Source organism: Canis lupus, chromosome 12 (assembly GCF_011100685.1).
Source record: "Canis lupus familiaris isolate Mischka breed German Shepherd chromosome 12, alternate assembly UU_Cfam_GSD_1.0, whole genome shotgun sequence".
Classification (NCBI taxonomy): domain Eukaryota; kingdom Metazoa; phylum Chordata; class Mammalia; order Carnivora; family Canidae; genus Canis; species Canis lupus.
The window spans coordinates 31,957,773-31,976,153 of NC_049233.1; the positions used below are offsets into that span (position 1 = coordinate 31,957,773).

Consider the following 18,381-nt stretch of genomic DNA (forward strand, 5'->3'; position numbering starts at 1 on the left):
GCATCAAATTAATTAACTCCAACTTTAGTATGTGGACCATTCGCATTCCCTGGCATGACGTTACCTGACAGAGCTGCCATTCTCCAGGACCTCAATTAGGGCGAAGTGCTAAAATCTCATGTTTTTCCTCGGAAACAAGGTTAGAAGCTCCACCCTGCTTTGGTGAACCAAAGGCAAAACAAAAACAAACAAAAAGCAGCCCATATGCTTTAGATTCAACTGGAAAAATTCCTTATGTTTTCTGATGAGAAAGAATTTGATGCTGACTATCCAAATTCAAAATGAAGGTTTTAAAATTGCAAAATGAAAGTGCAGCTGGTTTTGCTCCAAGGTTTATCAGTGATGAGTCACCTATTTTTATTGCATAAGAAATCAAATCTAGTGTTGTAATGAAAACACGATACAGTAAATTTAGGATAATTCTTGGAGCATTTGAGATGTGCCTATTTGTTCAGGGACACTGTGTCCTTTGAGGTTTCTTCTAAGCACTTTAATCTTCTGTAAGAAAGGCATTTTCTCAGTTTTTGAGGAAAGATGCTCTATTATCTAACCACTCACAATGACTGGTTTTAATGCAGCAATTACTGCAGAAGCAGAGGATGGAGATTGTGCACTTATGCTTTGCATTTATGTTCCTTTGTCAGGACTGGACACATTTGTATAAAGTTGGCATACTTTAAGACATTCATTTTTCATCTTACCTCTTTGGTATTCACTTAACATCTGAGCTTCCAAGTTCCCTAAAGACTGCATCTAAGTTTTATTGAAGGGTTTTGGACAGTTAAACTGGGTGAAGGAGGGAAGGGATTGAGGATTGAGTTGGCCCGAGTGACTGGTACAGGTACTAAAAGAAGGAGAAAATAAAAGTCATCTTTAAATTATTTTTGCTATAGGGAAATAAGATTTCTTGTTAATCATGTCAGAGTCATGAAGAACCACAGTGTCATCTAAGGTATCTTCCTAGATACAATATTTTCAATAAACACATTATAAAAGGGATCTGACTTCATAGACTGATAAGATTCAAATGCTAGCCTTAGATATCGGTAGACATCATTTTTAAAACATGAAGTATTTAAAATTGTCATCTAATTGTACATTAGATGATCCTAATTGATTTTTATATTTGTTAATCTATACTGTGTTCAAAAGTACAATCTAATCTATATAGTCATAACTTAATAGCTAACGTGCCTTGAACTGAAGAATGAATGCATTTCATCATGTGAGATACAAGCATGTATAGTTATATCATTTTTGTATATTTAAGAGTATGGCATTAGACTAGAATTTATTCAAGATAAAGTGATAGAGTTGGTACAGAATGTGCTTCCTCCATTTGTAATTTCTTCTTTTGGTTCATTTGATTTTTGTTTTCTATCCAAGGTGTATAGAAACAGAGGAATTATTAGACTTTGGGGTCCAGCAATCTATTTCTTGTTTATGTTCCTTTATGACAGAAACCAGTTGTGTGGCAGTCAGCAAAACCTTCATTTTTTTTCCATCAGTTTTTAGAGCAAAGAGGTGAAATAAATATCCTTTAAATATCAAGAAAACCAAAGTTAGAGTCAGGGGACTTGAAAGCAGATGAACTTAGTTTTGCAGACTGAATAAAGCGTATAAGGACCCTTAAGAAAGAATATGCTGTCAATCTGCTGACCTATCCATCTATTTGCAGTGGAGAATTTGGACCTTTCAGGACACGTGAACTGGATTATTTATGGACAACAAAGACTATATTGTTTGAAAAATTAAAGAAACTAAAATAATTACAGCTGCTATCCAAAAACAGCATTTAACATCCATAACAAATTTATGTGTTACTCAGCACCCTCTTTCCTTCAACATTTAGTAACAAAATCCTTTTTTAAGCTTATTATGTCAAATTACAAGCCAAATGAAATTCCATCCTATGCTGATAATGGATGTCTATAATAGCCTGAAAGAGCTTTAGTAAAGTACAATAATACATAACCATTTCAATTTGGAACTAAGCCAGTGGTGCAATATATTTATATAACTAATATTGTTAAATTCTTAATTTTCATTCTCTTGATTTAAATTACAAGTTTCTTCAGAATGAAATCCACTTATGAAGAGGTGAATGGTTTCTTACTTTAGCTTACTATTATAATAGCTTCTGTAGTTTTCTTTGGTATCTTTCTATTTAAAGTTTCATGACATACCTGAAACTTTAATGTAGAACAAGTATGTACCATTTTCTTAATTGGAAAAATGTATAATCAACAAGCATTTAAGTATTCATTATTATAGTTTTATTACATATATGTGTGTACATAATTGTTACATAAAATAAATATTCAGGCATTACCAAACATATCATTCATGAATTTTTTCAATATATATTAAAATACTTATTGCAAGTAAAGACACAATTCTCCATTCAAAGTACATATTTATTACTTTCAATTGTGAGAGTATGTTTTAAAAGTTTGCTATTGATCTCCTTAATGGATATTTCTGCATATTGGCTCTGTGGTTATGGCATTACTTGTGCTTTATTATTTGGATTATCACAGCTCTGTCTCCAAGAGCAATATGACTTTGCTTTCCATGCCTCCATGGTCCCCCATTTAATCCATGAAAAATCTGTTCCAAAGATAACATTCAGATGTAAATGTGGAAAATTTGTTTGAAGACAAAGTTCAGATTTAAATGCAAATTTCAGCCTATGAATCAAGTGTGTTAATCAAAATATTTAGCAAAAAATACAGTATGGACTTCTGACTATTGGAATGGAGGTCAGCCATGAACAACTAATGGCAGTACATGTTGGTCTTCTTAGAATATTCTCCATGGGGGATCCCTGGGTGGCGCAGCGGTTTAGCGCCTGCCTTTGGCCCAGGGCGCGATCCTGGAGACCCGGGATCGAATCCCACATCGGGCTCTCGGTGCATGGAGCCTGCTTCTCCCTCTGCCTATGTCTCTGCCTCCCTCTCTCTCTCTCTCTCTCTGTGACTATCATAAATAAATAAAAATTAAAAAAAAAAGAATATTCTCCATGGACTGTCATTGTATGATTCTTGTAGAACGCAACTGAAATCTAGATTGATAGGCAAAAGCATTGGCAACCTTAATGAACATTGTCTAATAATAGGAAATAAGTCTGTTCTGTGGCTCTGATAAATATAATTTTGGCTTAAAATTTTATTTTGAATATAGCAATATTTAATTTGGTCAATTTTTATTACACTGAAAGATCTTAGTTAACATTATTACTTCTTTTCTAATAGTGGCTAGCATTCAGAAGCTTCCTGCAGCCTCTGTTCTAACAGACATCAACTTCCCAATGAAAGGACGAAAGGGAATGGTTGACTGGGCAAGAAACTCAGAAGACAGGGTAGTCATTCCAAAAAGCATTTTTACTCCTGTGTCATCATCAAAAGGTAAATATGTGAAATAATTTGAGCTTTGAGCAAAACAGTTATAATATGGTCATTTAATAGTACAATAGATATAAATCTGCTTGTGTCAAACAACTTAGTAACAGTCTACAATCATGAATCTAAGCTAATTTTGTAAACATAGAAAACTTACATTTGGTCTTTAAATCTGAATTTAATGGAGGAAAGGACTCATTAAAATAGAAAAAAAGAAATACGAGTGCAAATTATAGACCTAAGCTTGGCATGGTTAGGTTTCAATATTGACAGTTTTATCCCAGAGTAGAGCACATGACATAATTTAATTTTAGGTATGGAAACATGTTGCATTTTCCACACAGTCATTTCTTATTTCTTCCTCACTTTTGCTTTGGTTTGTAGATATTATTTTGGTATATAAAAGCAAATTTAAGAAAAAAAATTAAGTTTTAAGAACATCTTCAGAAGCCTCTAAAGTTAATGGCTACTTTTGATAGTGACATTGTAGTCTTGTTTTTTACCTTGGAGATTTTGACCTTTAGCTTGGATCCAAAAGAATATTGTCTCTCTTTTCCCATATCATTGGGAATTGAAACTCAGCTGCAACTACAGTAGCCTCTTCAGCCTGATGAAGGAAGTTTACTTCATATGACAGAAAAGCACTGAAAACACATCCTTTTGAGCTACCATTAATATGTATGGTGTGTGGGCTAATCTGCCTAATGCATGGTTAGGAAGGCATTTCTTCTATTCAACTTTGCATCAGCAAGTACTGGAATCCCCTGGTAATGAGCAGATTACAAATTTTATAAGACAGTATTTTTCTTGTCACTTCACTAATATTTTTTATTTCATTTTTTCTAGAATTAGATGAATCATTGGTATTTGTTCTTGGAGCAGTCCTGTACAAAAACTTAGATCTAATTTTGCCCACTTTGAGGTAAGCTGCAAAGTAATAAGCTGTTACAATCTTTGTAAATTATTCCAAAAATGTGATTATAGCTCATTCTATGAAAATAGTCAAACAAGCTTTGTTAATACAAAGTGCTCTTTCTTAAATTAAATAGAAAATACCCATTTAATGAACAGCTTATTAGCATATTATGCACTTCAAAACAACTAGAAAAGACAATTTTGGTCTCTGATTATACCCCTGCAATTCTTTTGTAACTAATCATGACTTGCCTTAAGACTGAGAGAAAAAAAAAAAAGTAAGAAAAAGAAAAAACTCATCTCTGTAATAGAATGGGTTGTTTTAAAATTAATCTGTCTTCTCTCTTTATTTTCACTTAATGGTACTGTTCATCAACATTACATGAAATGAAAGGAGTGCCATGATGACTGGGAATGAATGCTTTGTTCTTCACTTGCATAAGATCTCAATTTGCCTCTAAATAAATATTCAATTATAGCTACATTAAGAAAAAATGCTGTTGTTAAATTGAGGACTATTTTTGGAAGAAATCCATTGATTTCTTTCCTCCCAGACATAAAAAGAAACAATTACACATAGTAATTCCACGAGCATTAATTTATTCGCTCTATTGTCTTAACTATTTTCCCTGATCTCACAGAAAATATCATTCCCACCTACTTGGGTAGTGATGCCATCACTCATGATGACCTATTTCCTCTACCCCATCTCCTTCTGGAGGACTGAGACCAAGTTGGTAGTTGTTGCTGTTGTTGTTTGTTTGTTGTTGTTGTTGTTGTTGTTATTTTTCTCTTAAACACAGCCACATTTGCAGTGAGTTCTTACACCCTTCTGAATAAAGCTTCAAATTTTTAGAGGGGAAAGACTGTGAATGATGTGTACAGTTATACCAGAAGCATAACAAATAGTCTCATAAATAAACACAATGAGGGCAGTCCAGCAGAAAAAAATGGGCTTGTAAGGAAGCAACTAAGTTTTCTGCAACAGCAGTAACTAGTCTTCGATTCTTTGGAGAAAATCTTCCCATGTGCAACAAATTATTAATATGGTCAGTAAATCTCTAGCTGCATTGCAGTTTCTTCTTCAACCAAAGAGGCACAGAGGCAACTTATGGGAAGTTGAGTTTTCTTTAACTCCCTTCTCTGGATGGAATTTGGACTTTCTGAATTTGAATCAGATCTGTGCCTGTTTGCTTTTGTTCTATCAATAACAGATTTTCAAAACTAATGAGTTTACTCTCCACTTGGCCACTGGTTTTGTTAAAATGCATGGGAATGCACAATTACAGATAAATGGATTTATAGTTATACTCCCTCTAACATTGTGTATGGTATTCATTTGAAAAGAAATGTACTAAAGTTAAATTTACCCAGATACTCAAAGTTAGGCCCTTATTTCCATAGGGAATTCATTTGTATGAAGCTAATCTTTCAAGAACTCTAGATTAGGCACTAACTTAAAATCAGATGACTAGGATTTTCATTTTAATTTCACATAACAGGAAATTTATAAACTTATTCAGTAACTCAGAAAGTGTCTGCCTTCAGTTCAACTTTAAAATATAAGCACCTTAAAAAATAAACAAACTAACAAAACTAACTAAATAAATAAAACGTAAGTCCCTTGATGTGCAATATTCATCCTATTTGCTGCTGAGGGATAGAGTGAATGCAAATGAAATATTCAACATAAAATGCTTTAGATTGTGAATTAGTTTATCTCCTACATGTCTAACAAAGTTGCATTATGATTAATCTTGTTTTGCATAATACCACAGAAGTCACTCACACAACTGAAGTCAGATTATGTCATGTTTCATAACCTTATGGTCAAGGGAATTGAATATTTGGGGTAATCTAATGAGTATGTTATGAGTGATTTAATGGCTAAAGCAGGGAATAATCCAGAGCAGTGGTTCCCCCAATACCACCGGTGACAAAAACAGATTCAGATTAGTTTGGGGACAAGTTGTTGACTTCTTTATATGTAAATTGTGGGGTTGAACTTAAAAGTTCTTTCCAACTTAAAAAATTCCTTGTCTTTATTGCAGTAAAATAGAATTGTGCAGTTCTGACATATTCTTTAAAGTCCTAAACAACCTTTATATAAGAAATAGGCTAATGTGAGTATATATACCCACTTATGCTTTCCATGTATAAAATAATTAGGTAAATGACTATAGGAAAACAATATTCATATTTAGATTTATTGACCAGGAACAATAACAATGGAATGCTCTGAATGAAATGTTTAAGTACTACTTGAAAGGTGAAGTATTAGCATTTACTTCTCATTTTCTTTTATTTTATACAGTGAAATAAAATAAAGAAGCATTCTCAGGCTTGTTTTATTTTCTTCTCCTTTTCAAAAGGCTACTCAACTTTCCAGAAAGTTGAATTAGTAACCGTACCAATGACAGATCTGCTAAATAAGAGAAGTAAGCCTTTTAGAGGACAAGGGTAGTGTCTTTGTTTTAGTCACTGAACAAATATTTACTAAGCAGCAACTCGGCTAACCTTACTGTCTGAATTCTTTTAAATCTTCTCTACTATCGAAATTCCATGACAGTGTTTAATAAATAATAAAGGTCCAAGTAATATTTACTGGAATAATTAATTATCTTATCTGATAGAATATTCTACATAAGCCATTTTTAAAATAATAGGCATTTAGTGTACATACCATACAAATATCTTAGGAACAGAAAAATACATATATTTTGTTGTTTTACTTATAAATTGGACTATGTGAATTGAACCCAATAGGAAAGAATAATCTTCTAATTCGACATGAAAAAATACACAAATTTGCTCTTTATATTTACTTATTATTTACCAAATTTTCATGACACATTTTCCTGAGTGATTATTTTACTAATTATCTGTTCAAACTATTGGAGCCAAGTTTCCCATACACTGAATAATGTTAAGCTTGCTGTTAAGTTTCTAGAAATTTTATATTTTGATGTAATCATTTTCAAAACAATACTTTGCATAATTTCTCTCATGGGGACTAGGAAGGAGAACTTGATGTAATGTTTTGAATAGATATAATTTAGAAATTTTCCTTCATACATAGGCAGAAATAACTTTGCATGTTGACTCTTTTATTTAGAGATGTCTTTTCTTTTCTTGCCCTACTATGCATTCAATTATTCTTCGAGCTGCAATTTTTATTTTGCTGTTTGATTATCTTCCCTTTTACAATTAAGTAGATTCAGATTGTCCCTTCAACTGAAGGAATATGCTCTACTTAAGTACAAACTAAATATGTGCTGTTCTCAGCCTTCCACTTTTATCCCTCTTAGAATAATTTTCTATAGCCAAAAAGTATAGAACCAGATTATTTAGTGCTGCAAGGTCCTTTAAAGGTTAGTACCATCTAGAATTCTAATTTTTCTCATGAGAAACTGATCTCCTTATTAGTTCAGTGACCTGTATCCAAGACTAAATGTACAGTAGGTGACTGAGTTCTAATCCAACTCAAGTCTTCTCTGCCAAAACCAGGACTCTTCCACTGCCTTGCTGCCTCTACAATGCCAGTATTGATTCTTTTGAGCAGTACAAACTATGCACTTTGATATTAATGTGAATACATATTATTCAGAACATCTTCTAAGGTTAAGGAGAAAGTGACCGTGTATGAGCAAACTCAAGGATACTTGGGGGTCAACTTGGTGGCCCCAACCCAGGCTACTGACATCAAGGTATGAGGCTATCATTCTTCCTAGCCCCTCATCACCATTTTGGGGGCTAATAGATGAGGGCTGGCCAACAAAGGCCAGAGGGTCTTTTGGGAGAGGCAAGGCCATCCACATGTAGCCCCCACTCAAGTCAAGAAATTAAGAACCACACACAACCTGGCAAGCTCCCGAACTTCTGGTGAGGATTTTTAACTGTAATAACCTTTTGGTAGGACAATTTGGCAATAGCAAGAGGCTTTAAAAATGCATTGTCATTGATACAGCCACTTCTAGGAATTTGTGTTATAGAAATTATCTCTAAAGTATTTTTTTAAATTTTTATTTATTTATGATAGTCACACAGAGAGAGAGAGAGAGAGAGGCAGAGACACAGGCAGAGGGAGAAGCAGGCTCCATGCACTGGGAGCCCGACGTGGGATTCGATCCTGGGTCTCCAGGATCGCGCCCTGGGCCAAAGGCAGGCGCTAAACCGCTGCGCCACCCAGGGATCCCTAGAAATTATCTCTAAGGAAAAAAAAAAGTGTATCCAATCATACCCTCAAGCTAGAGCTCGAGAAACAGTTTAAACATCCTGTTTTCTGATTCATTTAATAGTCAGATTCCAGTCTTATAGGAAATCACAATACTTTTGAGTATAGGAACAATGTATAGTTTTCCTGTAGGACATGTGCAAGGTATAGTCCTATCAAAAAAAAAAAAAAAAAGCATTTTAATGTAGCTATTAACATTCACAACACTGTAAAGGATCTAATTAAAATTATATGCAAATTTCACTATAGTATTAAAATGCCAGAAAAAATACAGATGGACAAAAAGCAACAATGTTCTCATAAGCCAGTAGTGGTCTGAATTATCTTTCAAAAAGGGAAAAAAAAAATTTGAGTAATGCAAAACCACATGAATTTTCTGTCAGGTGTACCAATCTAATAGAGATAAATGACATGGAATATATTTCATATTTAGCAAATGGAACTCATTTGAGTTCGTATATTATAGGAATTAAAAGCAAATGGGAAAAGCAATTGAACTAAATCATATTAGAAATAATCAAAAAATGAAAACATAATTACTTTTAAACCAATACATTCTGAAGGCAATCAACCTCAAATTGTTGAGTTCTCTTAAGAGCACCTGTACTTCAGTTTCAGGACCTAAGCTTTGGATCTTACTTCTTCATTCTGAGTTTTCAATAACATATTGTAGTTTTATGATATCCTGTATCTTTTATAATATCCTAATGTGAGGACACCAGAAATTAAATTATCTGTGGGAATAACAAATTTGCATAACTAATATTATAAAATATTATTATGCATTCAGTATATTATTTACAAAAATCTGAGTTTAATTTGGCTATAACTTTTGAAAGAGAATTTAAATCTCTGATCACTTCTTTGTAGTTCTAGGTGTTACATCCCTTAGTAAGCCTACCTTGAAATTCTAATTAGTTTTAAAGCTCTAAATTAGTTCAATCCTACTTTTTAGCAACCATCAGCTGATTTTAGTTTTAAAAGCAAATATATTTAGATTAATGATTTTGATGAAGTCCCAGTTCCTAGAATATATGAAACCATCTATTTTGTTTTGGCTTTATTTAAACTGGGGGACTTGTTTGAAACAATTATGAAAACTCTCAATTTAGAAGCTACATAAAATATAATTCTAAAAATGGAAAGAGGCTATAGTAATTTTAATAATTTTTATTAAACCATTAACATATTTTACTGTACTTATCTGAGTATACTTTATTTGTACAATATGTTCCATAATCCCCACTGATGTTTATTTATAAATGCACTGCACTCTCTATAATGTGGTAAAAAGCACATAACATGAAATTTACCCATCTTGACTATTTTTAAGATGCACAGAACAGCAGTTAGATGCAGTTAATAGTATTAACTATATGCACCTTATTGTGCAATGTATCTCTAAAACTTTTTCCTTTTGCAAAATTGAAACTGTATACTCTTTAAACAATAGCATCCTTTTTTTTTTTGTTTTTTTTTTTTCACCTCCTCCCAGCCTCTGGAGACTTTCTGTTTCTAAAACTTTGACTACTTTAGATACCTCATTTAAGTGGAATCCTGCATTACTTGTTTTTCTGTGACTGACTTGTTTCTCTAACATAATGTTTTTAATGTTCATCTTTACTGGAACATATGACAGAATTTCCTCTTTTTTAAGGCTGGATAATATTTTACTGCCTGTATATACCATAGTTTCTTTATCTATGATCTATCAAGTAGATATTTAGGATGCTTCCACCTCTTGGCAATCATGAATATTGCTGCAATAAACAAGGGTGTGTGTGTATGTCTTTGAGATTCTGTTTTCATTTCTTTTGGATATATAATCGGAAGTGGAATTTATACATCATATGCTAATTATATTTTTGAGTTTTTGAAGAATCTTCATACTGTTTTCCATAGCAACTGCACCACTTTACATTCCCACTAACAGTGCACAAGGCTTCATTTCTCTACAACAATACCAACATTTGTTATTTTCTGTTTTTTTTATTGTTTTGTTTTGATTTATTTGTTTTTTTTAAAGATTTATTTATTTATTTATTTAATCATGATAAACATAGAGAGAGAGAAAGAGGCAGAGACACAGGAGGAGGGAGAAGCAGGCTCCATGCTGGGAGCCCGACGTGGGACTCGATCCCGGGACTCCAGGATCGCACCCTGGGCCAAAGGCAGGCGCTAAACCGCTGAACTACCCAGGGATCCCCTGTTTTGATTTATTTGTTTGGATAGTAGCCATCCTAACAGCTACAAAGTGGTATCTCACTGTGGTTTTGATATACATTTCCCTGGTGATTAGTGATATTGAGCATCTTTTCATATACTTGTTGACCATCTCTATATCCTATTTGGAGAGATGTCTATTTAAGTCTTCTGTCCATTTTTTAATCCTATTGTTTGTTTTGTTGTTGAGTTTTAGGATTTCCTTATATATTCTCAATACCAACCATTTGACAGATATATGGCTTGTGTTCTTTCTTATCCCACAGACTGCCTTTTCACTCAGTTGATTGTTTACTGCACAGAAGTTTTTAAGTTTGATATAGTACCATTTGTCTAGTTTAGCTTTTGTTGCCCGTACTTTTGATGTCATATCAAAGCAATCATTGTCAGATTCACTGTCATGAAGCTTTTCCCCTATATTTTCTTCTAGGAGTTTTATAGTTTCAAGTTTTATGTTTAGATCTTTAATCTATTTTGAGTTAATTTTGTTATATGGTGCAATGTAGGGGTCTAACTCCATTCTTTTACAGTTTTCCCAACATCATTTGTTGAAGAGATTATCTTTTCTGATTGTGTATTGTTGGCACCATTGTCAAAGATAATTTGAGCCTATATGAGAGGGTTTATTTCTGGGCTTTCTATTTCAGTTGGTTTATGTATCTGTCACTTGTTTTTATTCCAGTACCATACTGTTTTGGCTTACTGTAGCTTTGTAATATGTTTTGAAATCAAGGGGCCTTGATCAAAACTATGAGGTCTCTGGCTTTGTCTTACTTTGCAAAGATTGTTTTGATATTCAAAGTTTTTGAGAATCCATAAGAATTCCGTGGTTTTTTTTTTTTTTCTATTTGTGTAAAAAAAAAGTGTCATCAGGATTTTTGATAGGAATTGCAGTGATCTTTAGATTGCTTTGGGTAGTACAAACGTTTCAACAATATTAAGTCTTCAACTTCATGAATATGGGACATCTTTCCATTTATATGTGTCTTCTTTGATTTCTATTAGCAAGATTTTTTTTTATTTTTTTGGTTTTCAGTATAAAAGTCTTTCACTTCCTTACATTCATTCCTAAGTATTTTATTCTTTTTGATTCTATTATAAATGGATTTGTTTTCTTAATTTACTTTTTTTAAATAATAAATTTATTTTTTATTGGTGTTCAATTTACCAACATACAGAATAACACCCAGTGCTCATCCCGTCAAGTGCCCCCCTCAGTGCCTGTCACCCATTCACCCCCACCCCCCGCCCTCCTCCCCTTCCACCACCCCTAGTTCATTTCCCAGAGTTAGGAGTCTTTATGTTCTATCTTCCTTTCTGATATTTCCCACACATTTCTTCTCCCTTCCCTTATATTCCCTTTCACTATTATTTATATTCCCCAAATGAATGAGAACATACACTGTTTGTCCTTCTCTGATTGACTTACTTCACTCAGCATAATACCTTCCAGTTCCATCCACGTTGAAGCAAATGGTGGGTATTTGTCGTTTCTAATGGCTGAGTAATATTCCATTGTATACATATACCACATCTTCTATATCCATTCATCTTTCGATGGACACTGAGGCTCCTTCCACAGTTTGGCTATTGTGGACATTGCTGCTATAAACATCAGGGTGCAGGTGTCCCGGCGTTTCATTGCATCTGAATCTTTTGGATTATTTGTTAGTGTATGGAAATGCAACTGATTTTTTAGTGTAAATGTTGTATCCTGTAATTTTGCTAAATTTGTTAATTAGTTCTGTCAGGTATTTTTTTGTGGAATCTTAGGTTTTCTACATATAATTACACCTTGAACAGAGATAATTTCTCTTTCTTATCTAATTGCTTTGATTACCAATTCAATACTATGTTGAATAGAAGCAGTAGATGGCATCCTTGCCTTGTTCCTGGTCTAATAGTGAACACTTTCAGTTTTTCTTTTTAATATTTTATTTATTTACTCATGAGAGACACACACACACACAGAGAAAGGCAGAGACACAGAGGGAGAAGCAGGCTCCATGCAGGGAGCCCGACGTGGGACTCGATCCATGTTCTCCAGGATCACTCCCTGGACCAAAGGTGGTGCTAAACCACTGAGCCACCCAGGCTGCCCCACTTTCAGTTTTTCACCATGAGTATAATGTTAGCTATGATTTTTCATATATATTCTTTATGATGTTGAGATACTTCCTTCTATGCCTAATTTGTTAAGAGTTTTTAATCCTGAAAAAATGAATTTTTTTCAAATGTCATTTCTGCATCGAGACAAATCATGTTGTTTTAGTCCTCCATTCTGTTAATATGGTATATTACCTTGATTTTCATACGTTGAACTATCCTTGCATCCCAGAAATAATTATCACTTGATGATGTATGATATTTTTTAACAAGTGAATTTAATGTGAATTTGATTTACTAGTATTTTGTTTAGATACTTTTGGATCACTATTCATCAGGAATATTGGCCTGTAGTTTTCATTTCTTACATCTTTTTCTGATTTTGGTAGGAGGGTCTCATAAAATGAATTTGGAAGTATGTCCTCCTCTTCAAAGTTTTTGGCTCTATTTTGGTTACCACTTGCATGGTCATCATTTTCCATCTTTCACTTTCAGCCTGTGTATGTCCTTATACCTAAAGTGAGTCTCTTGTAAGCAGCTACATTCCATTTTATAGTCACTTTTTTTTTTTACTTTCTTTAAGATATGGTTCATGTACATTAAATACCATAAGCCTTTGTAATAATTGTAAAGAATAACTTGGGTCTCCTTTGATTGAATACCTCTACACATTTTTAAATGTTTTAGCCCAACCAACTAGCACAAATCTCAAGAACAGAAAAGAACTTTGTTATTTCAGTCATGAAATCCATTTGGCTATAAGATCTGCTTTCCTAGCAGTGAATACAAATGTGTACCCCGCCAAGAAGCATTAGTAGATCACAAAGCTTGACAGGGCACATAAGGAGCCAGCTACTCACTTATGCAAATTAGAATAAATGATAGACTAAATTAAAGATAATTTCATACACTGTACACTTTTTAAAAAGGGACCCATGCATAATGTATATTTGCTTATTTTTCCTTCATTAAGCATTTTAATACCATGATAATGGCATTACACTTTAATCCAACTTTGTCAAAAGTTTGATATTTTTGTTTTGTTTTTATGTGTTTACTTAATATGACATTTCAACATGTGTTAGCACTAAAATGTGCAAAGCATAATGCAAATGAGGATATATAAATGCTAGATAAAATTCTTTCTCTCATTGAACTTATGATCATGTGGAAGGAGACACACATATCATAATGGATGTCGTGGTAGAGATAGTTACATATTAGTAGTTAGTTATATTGGCATGCATCTTTTCCCAGGTGGATTCTAAGTAAGTTCTCACATACACACACACATACATACACATGCACAGAGCAAAAGTCATAGGGCAGACTCTGCCCTCTAGGGATCATCTCCATTAGGTCAGGTGAGAAGTTAACAAACCTAACACAGAGTAACATACTCTACAGAAGGCTACTTAGCTACTTTGCTTTCTATACCCCAGTTTCCCAGGGTCAAACTTCCTACATGCCCAAGCACACAAAGAGAGCTTCATAAATATCTTGAAAAAATTATAAATTCCTATTTGGAATACTCCTATTTGTATTTTCCAGTAAATGATCTATTTATGCAACTTTTAAAATAATACAAAATATCGATATACTATCAAATTAAGCAAAATGTATTAATTATAAGTAGCAGTTGAGTTAAATTGACATTGGTTTTATTTATAGGAGAAAAGTGGGATTATAAATAGAACCAGAATAAAAAGGCAAAATGAATTTAAGTGACATGTATATATTTTTGTTTCAAGGTAACCCACCCAGAACTCAAACATATTCAGGCTAATTTGGAAAAGGAACTCGCATCTCTGTGCTCAAGACTTTTCTGGGAGAAACCTCTATAATTTTTTAGGTGCTGACATTCTCCCCAGCCCCAAGCTATATACACCTTGTCATTCTCTGAGAGTCCTGTCATATCTACTAGTATAATTAATTGCCCAACTCACAGCTTTGTTAATTCCATCTATTCATATTTGATCCCTTGAACACTTTTATTCCCAGAGAAACAAGGAATAATAAATTTGCAAAGGGAACTTGGCATTTAGAATTTACCTTCATATCACTCTCAATGCAACTTACCTTCAACTATATTAAATGAAATAAATGACAACTAAGTAGTCCTCTCTGTTTGCAGCTACCTTCCCCTAAGAAGTAGAAAGTCAAATTTATATTTTGTTGTTTTTTTACTTTTGACTGTTAGGTTAGATACCATGAAGCTTTCTGAGTGTTTAAGAATTTGTTATTTGACATTACTAAATTCATGAGAGATGAACTAAAATGGGTTAAAAAATCTTACCCAACTCAAAATATGTTTATAGTCCCTCTATTACTAAATATAATAAATTCCTTATGGTGGCAGAGCCAGCATTCTTTTTGGTGAAATATCATGGCAAAAACCCCACCACATTAGAGAAAATGTTTCACAAAGAATGTGAGGTTCAACATTGTTCTGCAATACTAGAATTCTATGATTTTGATGGAACAGCCATTTTTGGAAATAGTGTAGCAGTGACTTATAAAATTAAACACATTTCTACCACAAGCAATTCCACTCCTAGGTTTTTATCCAAAACCTTTGAAAACACATGTCTATATAGAAAGTATCTATGCCAATTATTCATAATAACTAAATATGAATAGTAGTATTCATAAAAGCTAAAAATTAGACGTAACCCATAGGTTGCTTACTTAATTGATGAGTAGATCGCAAACTGTTACAGCTGTACATGGAGTAGCTATAAAGAGAAACAAAATGGATGAATCTCAGAAACATTATGCTAAGTGAATTAAATCAAACATGAAAGTCTATGTATTTTATGATTCTATTTAAATGAAATTCTAGAAAAGGCATGATTATAGTGGCAACATGTTCATGGTTGCCTAGAACCTTGGAAATAGGAGGGGATCAGATACAGAGAGTTCAAAGAGACTGTTCAGGGTGAGGAACCTATTGTCTATCTTGATTTTGGTGGTGCTTACATGGTAGTATACAATTACTGAAAGCATTAAACTGCCCACTTAAAATTGGTGATTTTTGTTATCTGTAAATAATGCCTTAAACAACAAAAAAGAAGGAAAAAAGTAAAATGACTTCATCTTTGATACCTATTACGAATTCCCCAGAATAGTACATGTTCCATGGAAGAACATGCTCTGTGGTTTATTTCAAATAAAAAAGAAGGAATGGAAGAAATATATATAGTAAAAGTATAATAAAACTTTAAATCTCTAAATAACAGATGATGTGTGGCATTTTATATATGTTGGATAAAAACTCGTATGTATAAGAAAGAGTTGATTCAGTTTTATTAGTTTATGTTTATGGATAATGTTTTGTAGCTTGTAAATATATTTAAAACTTCTTTGTGAGTGAACTGTAATTGGTAAGATATTTCAAAAGGCAAATATATTTCTTATATTGAGCATATTGAGACAAAGAAGTGGCCTGTAAGTCTCTATTGCTATAATGAATGATGGCCAATGATTAGCAACAGCATTTATTTATATTTGAACTCTACTTGCTTTCATGCTAACCCACATTCCAATCATTCATCTTAATGAATTTTGAGATAGTCTGAAAAACGCCAAGATAGCACTTTAGAAGAAGAATATTTGGTCTCCTGGAGAACAAAACTGTTAAATCCACCTTGAGATAAATGGATTATATTCATTTAAAGATTGCCTGAAGGTTTGAATTCACAATCCATCTCTCTTGTAGGTGAATCAGATTTAAGTAATCGAAAGCTTGTCAGTGCTGCTGCTTTTTCATCTTCCCTGCATCTAAAATGGTAACAGTCAGCAATAGCTTTTTCCCCTCAGTTTTCTAGTTGTAGATAGGGTTTGTTTATAAGAAAAAAAGAACTGTAGCTTTCCATGAGTAGTACTTTAGTATCATGCTTTAAATCTGTTTGCCCAATGTTTTTCTGTTTTCCTTAAGATATATTAGGATGTATTTATTTATTTAACATGCATTCCATGTACTGACCAGTAGGAATTCATACTTGTCATCGATCCTTTCTCCTCTTAATCATAATTACTCTGTTTCAGAAATTACACTGTCGTTAATTCCAAAGTCATCGTGGTCACAATAAGGCCTGAACCCAAAACATCTGATTCGTTCCTGGAAATAGAACTAGCTCATTTGGCTAATGTAAGTATCATCCGTGTGGCATTGAATTTCTTATAGAATTTACCTTTGAAAAAAGGTTAACAGTCACTCATTTGATTAGATCAGAACACATTTTCTAGACACTTTTACAGTTGTAAATGGAGTCATTTTTTATGAAGATATATATCATGTAGAAACAAAATGCCAGGAGATGCCAAGTGACGTGCGTGCATTTTTGATAACTTGGTACTTCTGGTGACTGTATAGTTTGAAAAACTATTTTTATTATGTTTTATTAAAATGCTGAATTGCATTTTTTAAAAATGCCAGATTATCCTATGCTTTTGTCCATAATAAAACTCTCTTCAGTTTGTTCAGGTTAATAATCATGAAATTTCTTATCTATGTAAACATCTTTAATAGGCTCTAAGCCAAGCAATGGAGGAGATCAAGATGAAAAAGAACCTGTCTCACCATGTGGTGAGGAACACTGCCATGTACATACATAATTTTAAGATGCATACAGCAATAGAAGTCATAAACATAATACAAAGGGGAATGATTAACTTCAGGGTACCCCAGAGGAGGAAAATGGGTGGGATGGCATTCGAAAGTGCTAGGTCAAGGATCAGAGAAGTCTCCTTAAAACTACCTCGGTACTCTAGAAATCCAAATCTAAACCTCCCATTCCAGAATGACAAGAACGCTTTCTTAAATCCATCCAGCTGCAACTGAAATTCTCTAAATCTTGTTCAGTCCTTCTATAGAAATTTAAAATTTCTACCTATACTTTACATATTCACTTTAAATGCTTAAATCATTAATAAGTAGGGACAAGGAAGGTGATTCCTATTAAGGTCTCCTAATTATACTTTTTTACTCCCTGTGTTAATGTAAGCCACTCTCATGTGTTGCATGTGTACAGTTTTTTTTTTTTAATTCTTTGCAAAGTTTCTTTGAGGTTGACCTTTTACATACAAATAACAGAAGCACAAAGTGTCATTTTCCCAAATCAATAAACTTCGTGAATGACATAACAGAATTTATATTCACATCCTTTTGTTTACAAAACCTATGAATTCTCTCCTATTTTATAATTTCTGTTTTCCAAAATTAATCTAGGTTTTATAAAAGAAAATCAATCTAAGTTTCATAAAAAATGACAATTTTCTTCCCTGTAAACCACTTTTTACTAACATGCTTCAGGCTTCCTAGATTATTTAATGAAAATCTCAAATCTCTTTGTAATGGCTTTTAAACATCACAACTCATACTTAAACTATTAGGTCTTTTTCTGCTTTTGCCAAAATGTGACCATACAGATTCTATTTAATTTCAATAATGTGTTTATTTTTATAAAATCTACCTCCTTTACACTAAGAATAATCTCATCT

General features: G+C 33.1%; 1 protein-coding gene across 4 annotated transcripts in view; it reads left to right on the plus strand.

The window, feature by feature from the left end:
- The window catches only part of ADGRB3 (adhesion G protein-coupled receptor B3), a 711,230-nt gene that overhangs the window by 392,999 nt on the left and 299,850 nt on the right, over positions 1–18,381 (plus strand). For all 4 annotated transcript variants that reach the window (XM_038554438.1, XM_038554440.1, XM_038554441.1 and 1 more), the window contains 3 exons: positions 3,255–3,407; positions 4,248–4,323; positions 16,927–17,029. In XM_038554438.1, coding sequence (XP_038410366.1) covers positions 3,255–3,407; positions 4,248–4,323; positions 16,927–17,029 — 332 coding nt within the window. The remainder of the gene's footprint in view (positions 1–3,254; positions 3,408–4,247; positions 4,324–16,926; positions 17,030–18,381) is intronic.